The sequence below is a fragment of the Littorina saxatilis genome, unplaced genomic scaffold (assembly GCF_037325665.1).
Source record: "Littorina saxatilis isolate snail1 unplaced genomic scaffold, US_GU_Lsax_2.0 scaffold_2487, whole genome shotgun sequence".
Classification (NCBI taxonomy): domain Eukaryota; kingdom Metazoa; phylum Mollusca; class Gastropoda; order Littorinimorpha; family Littorinidae; genus Littorina; species Littorina saxatilis.
Genome location: NW_027128568.1, coordinates 7,301 through 15,501, shown reverse-complemented (window position 1 = coordinate 15,501; position 8,201 = coordinate 7,301). Strand labels below are relative to the sequence as shown.

Sequence of the window (8,201 nt, the reverse complement as noted above, 5' to 3'; positions counted from 1 at the left end):
CACCCACACACACACTAAACTGCAATAAGCAATACACCAGATCTCAAAAACACGCACAGTAAGGGTACGAGCTTATAGCACCTATATAGAAGAAATTTCGTCCAGAGCTTACACTGTCATATTCAACCAAACAAACACACAATAGGCAGTATGTAAAATAAACATGAAGCACATTAAAGTAACGTGTTTGCAATAAGCAGATGTTCCGCTCAAAACACTCTCCAAACAAGTCTTCTGTGTCCGTTCAACAAGTAATGGCCACACAATTATATTATGCTTGTGATTTGTTCACCGATAAGTAAGGTTTTTTTGTTTTAAGTACTTTGTGTCTGAATAAGCAGAACTCAAAAACGACGCCACAGATTCTTTCGAGATGACGTCACTTGGTCACATGCGCCAATGGGAACACACACACCAACAAGCGGCCATGTTCATTTTGCACTCCAAGCATGGTGTGTGACCTTATTTTGAGCATACCGCCAACACGGTCAAACTGATCTTTGGCAATGAAGTGAGGGTATATGACCAAGTACACTTTTTTTGTCTAACAAAATGCAGCACGAAAAGCACAAACATACGAAGCACAAGTCATATATCTGTGATAAGCCAGATTGTATTTGTAATCTAAAACACATTTTGTGCTTCATGTCAAAAAACGGTGTCTCTATCAATGGATTCTCTACACGCAGTTGGTCCAACAAAAAGCAGCATAAAAAGCACAAACATACGAAGCACAAGCTACATATCTGTGATAAGTCAAATACAACCGATACTCGTTGTCTGAAAAAAATAGTACTCGTTGACTCAGCTGACCTTGAAGGTCAATAATGAGTTGTCTTTACAAAATAACAAACACAATAGACTCAGTTCATCCCCACAAAGATTAGATGTCCAGACAGTCTTTGTTGACTTATTGACCAGTGGTGTAAAAGATCAAAGCAGTCATTCTGTGGTACGAAATGACAGAGACCTATAGCTTGTCGACTTGAACAGAAAGTCAAAGCCGAAGCTTCCTTTTTAGGATTGCATTTGTAATCTAAAACACACTTTGGGCTTCATGTCAAAAATCGGTGCCTCTATCAATGGAATTTCTACACGCAGTTTTCACAAACACTTTTGATATGGCTGTATTTGTAAGTGTGATAAATGTCCGCCATGAAAACGGCAACGAAATTCATAGGATTTACTTTTGATTCGGCTGCATACCTTTTTACGCCCCCTATATCCTAGCTCTCTTTTTCCTGTATGTTAAAATGTGACATTCTTAACGTGTGAGTAATTTACCTATTTGCTCCATCAAGCCAGATCATGATCTTGATAAAAAAAACTAAAAAAAACTCGCTTGCAAGAGAGGTTTTAAACCACTTTTAATGCGAACAGAGATTGAAGTTATTGTATTCGCTTGATTGGAACTCTGGTACACCAGTTACTGACTCACACTCAAGGTCAGTTCTCAGATCAGAAGAGGTCGCAACTTATTTGGAATACAAGCCCTCCAGTAAAATATCGCATCAACTTCTACTCCACTGGACCATGAATCAACAGAACTTGATCTTTGTGTTAAACGTACGTCACATTCAAAAGCTTCTGTTCGAACACACTCTCCCGTCGACTTTCTACTCCACTGCAGCTGATGATCAGAGCTTGTTTCTTGTGTTGTTGGCAAAGTCCTCCAGCAAACCTTTCCAATAACATCTACTCCACTGAAAACTGAAGCATCAGAACTTCAGCTTGGTGTCGATGCCAGACTCAAAATACTACAGCAGTAAAGTAAATTCCACGCTACAACAACTCACAGTCCAAACGTCATCTTGATGTCCGACTAAACGTCCTCAAACAAAGCCTCCCGTGAACTCTCTACTGGAACAATGAGGAGGAAAGTTGCTTGTTCGTTTTAATGCTTGTAATCCTCTCGGATGCCAGAGAGAGGTCTGGTCTCTGGTCTCACACGTTAAGAATGTCACATTTTAACATACAGGAAAAAGAGAGTTAGGATATAGGGGGCGTAAAAAGGTATGCAGCCGAATCAAAAGTAAAGCCTATGAATGTCGTTGCCGTTTTCATGGCGGACGTTTATCACACTCACAAATACAGCCATAATATCATAATCCTCTGGTCCCGGATAACTCTCACTTACTCCATTACACATGTCGTATGTATTTAGAGCGCTTACATCCCTTTGTTTATCAGATTTCTACTGGAACGTTAAGCATCAGAACTTGATCTTGTAACCAAAGGTCAGAGCTTGATCTTGGTGTCAATGTCAGAGCTTGATCTTGGTGTCAATGTCAGAGCTTGATCTTGGTGTCAATGTCAGAGCTTGATCTTGGTGTCAATGTCAGAGTCAAAGTCTTCCAGCTGAGTAACCTCCAGTTCCACGATCTCTGCAGAGGGCGATCCGCCGTTCATCCCTCTGTTCCTGTATGCCTTGTAGCGGTATTGGCGCTTGCACACGCTGCAGATTCTCCGGCGGAACTTGAGGAACAGTGCACAGCTTACCAAGAAGAAGCACGCGACACTCGCCGCTATGATCCCTACCTTTAATCTCTGGTCAGTGTCGTCTTTTTTCTTGGGCTCTGCTGTAGTTGCGCAGCAAAATTCCTCAGGTCTGAGAGCGGCCAAACACTTCTTGTGAAGCCGTGGAGGCATGTGACAGACGATGTGCCTGGTGAAGTAGGTCGTACTGACTTCTGCGGGTGGTTTGCTACTGCTGACGTTGCTGCACACGTCGTTCCGCACGTTGTCGTTGTTGTCTTTGGTGCCCGTGGCGGCGGAGAACTTCCCTGGAGGTGCTGAGGTGTTGTACGAATCGAGGCGGAGGAGGGTGAGGATCCAGGATGCGTGACAGTCGCAGCGGATGGGGTTCCCCCTCAGATCCACGACCTCGATGCTGTTCCAGTCGGCCAGCCCCGACCTCAGGGTCTCTATCCCGTTGTTGTGCAGGTCCAGGTGCTTGAGGCTGCTGAGCTTCCTGAAGACTGCCGCGCCGATGTTGCTCAGATTTCTGTTGTTGCTGATCACCAAGCGTTGAAGGCTCGTCAGGCCCAGGAAGGCGCCCGATTCGATCGTCCTCAGGTTTCCTAAATAATCGATGGTGAGGTTGACCAGGTTTTTCTGGCGGCTGAACGAGTTCTTCTTGACGGTGGAGATGGAGGTCAGACTCAGGTCGAGATTCTTCAGTTCTGGCAGGGTACTCAGAGTCCTGACGGGAACTTCTCTCAACTCGGTTCCCTTCAGTGACAGCTCCTCCAGGGGAAACGACCTTGACCCTGAACCTGAATCTGGCACAAAAGCTTCATCCTGCACTGACCTCAAGAGCCTGTTGCCGGTCAGGGTCAAACGACGCAAAGCCACGAGCGAAGAGAACGACCCGTTGTTGATTACTTCGATGTCGTTTTCGTCCATGATGAGAATGTTCAAGGCCTTCAAGGGAGCAAAGTACTGTCCCGACACCATCATGACGTTGTTGTTCATGAGGTTCAGGACGTTCAGGCTCCCCAGGCCACTGAACGAGCGGGCGTGCAGAATATTGATGTTGTTCCGTGCCAGGTCCAACACTTTCAGATCCTTCAAGGGCCCAAACCAGTCTTCACCCAGCTCCACAAATTTGTTGTAGCTCAGCTCCAGGCGTTTCAGCTTTCCCAATCCCCTGAAGGTCTGATTGGAGAGCTCTTGGAGGTAGTTCCGATTCAGAGCTAAGGACTCCAGAGCTGCCAGTTCCTGAAAGGCTCCATCTGCCAGAGTCTCTATAATATCCTGGTTCAGCTCAAGTCTCTGCAACTGGGGGAAATTGCTGAAGGCAGACGCCCAGATTCGTGTGATGTTTGCTCCTTTGATGATAAGACTCTGGTTGGCGTCGTTGTGAGGAGGAGACTGCGGGATGGTCGTGCACGTTACGCTCTCCTCGCTGCACGTGCAATCTCCCGGACACGTGGTCGTGCCACGTGATATTGCGGCAAGGGAGAGAAGCAGGTAGACGGCGCACCGGTGCCATGTCTTGAGTGACATAGTTGTGGATTTCCTTTTGAAGGGTCGTTTGTTTTCAGCAGACGTTGGTGGAAATTACGATGAAGTCGATGAAGATGTACACAGTCCTAGGTGAAGGTCGTTAGTCGTCGTAAGAGACATGGTTCCTCACAAGGCAGCCAACCTCTCCATGCCTTGGTCATGAAACCGTCAATTCTGTTTCTGAAAGCATACAACATGCGCTCTTTTAGAAGAAAGGTCCTTTCAAAAGATATTTAAAAATCATAGATACAGTGGAACCCCCCTATTAAGACCTCCAAAAAGCTGACAATCAGGTCTTAAAAACGAGGGAGTCTTGAAATGGGGGTAAATTTACAAAGGTTATAAATAGAAAGTCGAAGAAAACAGAGACTTAAAAGGGAGGATGTCTTAAATTGGGGGTGGGGGGGGGGGGGGGGTGTTGGGTGGGTGGGGGGGGGGTCTTAAAAGGGGGTTCCACTGTAGTATACATGACAATGCAATACAATGAGTATATCTTAAATAATGCAGGCACTGCCTAACATAAATAATCAAAACGATGTTTTATAGGAACTGTTCTTCCTAAATTATTCCATAACTGATTTGTTGACTGCAATGGTTTATGGTATTATGAAGGCTGCAAGCGCTGCCACACATAACAATTTGAAAAGCAGAATAAAGCGAACACATTTATGCACGAAAAGAAAACTCAAAAAAGAAAGAAAAAAAGGTATGAGGTAAGAAAGGGACACTTTTCTCCAAAATGAGTAATTTTGCAAAGATTCTGTGTAAATCTAAGTGAGTTTGCTGGATGTGTATCCAGTTGGCCGCTGTCAGCGTGAGTTCGTCCCCACGTTCGGGGAAGAGATTTATTTCTCAGAGTCAACTTTGTGTGAAGACTCTCCTCGGTGTCCGAACACCCCCGTGTGTACACGCAAGCACAAGACCAAGTGCGCACGAAAAAGATCCTGAAATCCATGTCAGAGTTCGGTGGGTTATAGAAACACGAAAATACCCAGCATGCTTCCTCCGAAAGCGGCGTATGGTTGTCTAAATGGCGGGGTAAAAACGGTCATACACGTAAAAGCCGTGGGAGTTTCAACCCATAAACGAACAAACAAACAAACAAACAATTTGTTTGTTTGTTTGTTTGTTTGCTTTAGGGGTGGGGGGGTGGGGGGTGTGTGCGTTTGCTTTGGTTTCAGTCGAGAGAAAGTTCTAGGAAAAAATATTCATGGTCACCGACAGACAAACAGACTCAGTGGCAGTCGAGTTTCGGACGTACGTTAATTGATATTTGACCAACCATTCACGGCTACCGAAACAAAATGGACAGTCGTTTGATTCGACAAACACATTGTTAAGCAAAATAATGAGTATATATGTTTTGGGGCCTTATTTTATTCGACAAACACATGGATAAGCAACAGAATGATTATACATATTCTGGGGCCTTTGTTTTATTCGACAAACACATGGTTAAGCAAAATAATGATTATACATGTTTTTGGGCCTTTGTTTTATTCGACAAACACATGGATAAGCAACAGAATGATTATACATGTTTTGGGGCCTTTGTTTTATTCGACAAACACATGGTTATACAATATAATGATTATACATGTTTTGGGGCCAGGGTCCAAGGCCAGAGTTGCGTGCAGATGGTCAATTCTTCTTGCCTGTGGAAAAACCTCAATGGTCTGGTCCAGATCAGGTAGTGTAGCCTTTTGGGAATGTCCGGTGTTTTTATTGATTACTTTCCTGCATGCATCGCTTCTTGACTTTCCTGATCCGAGATTAACGTACCACTACATAGAAATTTGATCAGGTTGTGTAGCCTTTTGGGAATATCCGGTGTTAGTTGATTGCTTCGTTCCATGCAGAGCTTCTTGAATTTTCTGATCAGAGCTATGAACGTACTACTACGTAGAAATTAAATCAGGTTGTGTCGCCTTTTGGGAATATCCGGTGCTTCGTTCCATGCAGAGTTTCTTGATTTTCCTGATCAGAGATGAACGTACCAGATGAGATTGTAGCCTTTTTGGAATGTCCGGTTTTTAGTTTGTTTGTTTGTTTGTTTGCTTAACGCCCAGCTGGGCCCGGTAGCTCAGTTGGTAGAGCACTGGACTTGTGATCGGAAGGTCGCAGGTTCGAATTCGGGCCGGGACGGACACGGGTCAACTTTATGTGCAGACCCAGAGACGGAAGCCATGTCCCACCCCCGTGTCATCACAATGGCACGTAAAAGACTTTGGTCATTCTGCCATAAGTGCAGGTGGCTGAATACACCTAAACACGCAGACACCTGGGTAGCGCGACTCCGTTGCTGCTAGCTTTCCACTGGGAGGAAGTGACCCGAATTTCCCAGCGATGGGACAATAAAGTAATGAAAATGAAATGGAAAAAAAGGAAAACGAAGGGCCATATCAGGGCGGTACTGCTTTGACATTTAACGTGCGCCACACATAAGACAGAAGTCGCAGCACAGGCTTCATGTCTCACCCAGTCACATTATTCTGACACCGGACCAACCAGTCCTAGCACTAACCCCATCATGCCAGACGCCAGGCGGAGCAGCCACTAGATTGCCAATGTTAAAGTCTTAGGTATGACCCGGCCGGGGTTCGAACCCACAACCTCCCGATCACGGGGCGGACGCCTTACCACTAGGCCAACCGTGCCGGTCCCGGTTTTTAGTGATTGCTTTGTTCAATGCAGGGCTACTTGAGGTTCTTGATCGGAGACGCACGTGCCCCAACGTAAACACTGCCTTGTCAGCGTGGCCAGGTATCTATCCGCATGATGATACACCCCCACCACCACCACCACCACCCCCATCACCTCCCTACACACTCATACACACACTAACGCCACCATCACCAATCCACCCCCCCCCCCCCCCGCGCACAGACAGACACAGATAAACACACACACACACACACACACACACATACACACACACACACACACCGTGACACATACGCACACGCACACTCTCACAGACACACAGAGACACAGATAAGCACACACAGACACACAGACACACACACACAAACCACCATCAACACCCCCCCGGGACACACACAGGGACAAGTACACTCACATACACAGAAATCCTTTGCATTCAAATCTCACCACAGGATCCTTGTAACATTGGCTCCCTACACACACATACACACACCAACGCCACCATCACCAATCCACCCCACCCCTCCCCCCTCCCACACACACGCACACTCTCACAGACACACACACACACACAAACCACCATCAACACCCCCCCCCAAGGCACACACAGGCACACGAACACTCACATACACACAAATCCTTCGCACTCAAATCTTACCACACGAACCTTGTAACATCCTATGACAGTAAACAAGGACACAGTGCAAAACACACAGTTTCTTGTTGCACAGTCGGCGAATGAATCTGAGATGTCACAACGCTTGTGCGTGACCCTTTGTCACACAATTAACCGCACACTACATGGCACAGACTTCAGGGAACAAAGAGAACAATATGCTATCCCCGAATGAAGTTTATTGTGTGTCCCTGTGGTGTGTTTAGTCAACAAGAAAGAAAGGTAAATTCAAAAATAAAGCAGAGCGAAATGAAATGATTTAAGATGAAACAGAATAGAATCAAATAACATAAAATAAAAGAAGAGGACACAAAACACAGAAAGGATAAGAGAAGACAAGAACAAAACTTCAAAAGAAAAGGAAAGGCAAGACAAATTAAACAAAATGGAATACAAAAAAACGAAATGAAAGGATATCATATACACAAAAGGTAGGCTAACTTTTTCAACAGAATGATGTTTACAGACTAAATCTGAAAGAGACAAAAAGGAACAAAGACAGATCGCGTTGCAGCTTTCAATGTTCGTCACACACACACACAAAACAACGTCTTTCGCTTAAATGTGTTTATCTAAAACAAGTAACCTTGTAGAAATAAAAACACTTGTCTGTACTGACAACATAAATTATTTCAGAATATTCGATATGAGTTTTGTACCGAAGCCGACTTACCATGCTCTTCTGAGAAACTATTCTCGGATACTCCCCTTTTGCATTACTGACAAGAAGGCATAACGAAAATATTGACCACAAACAGACTAAATGTAGGCCTACGCGTAATATAAAGTAGCCTACTCTTTTCCACTGACGTCATGCATTATACTCCAGAATTTCATATGACTTAGTTTTGAA

General features: G+C 44.9%; 1 protein-coding gene across 1 annotated transcript; it reads right to left on the bottom strand.

Annotated features, from left to right (window-relative positions):
* Positions 1–6: 6 nt before the first annotated feature.
* Positions 7–4,185, bottom strand: LOC138956922 (carboxypeptidase N subunit 2-like). Its single transcript, XM_070328130.1, has one exon. It carries the CDS (start codon positions 4,006–4,008, stop codon positions 2,314–2,316), a length of 1,695 nt encoding a protein of 564 aa, XP_070184231.1. The 5' UTR covers positions 4,009–4,185; the 3' UTR covers positions 7–2,313.
* Positions 4,186–8,201: the final 4,016 nt, after the last annotated feature.

Excerpts from the sequence above, each read along its gene's own strand:
- LOC138956922 (XM_070328130.1), bottom strand. The coding sequence starts at position 4,008 with ATGTCACTCAAGACATGGCACCGGTGCGCCGTCTACCTGCTTCTCTCC.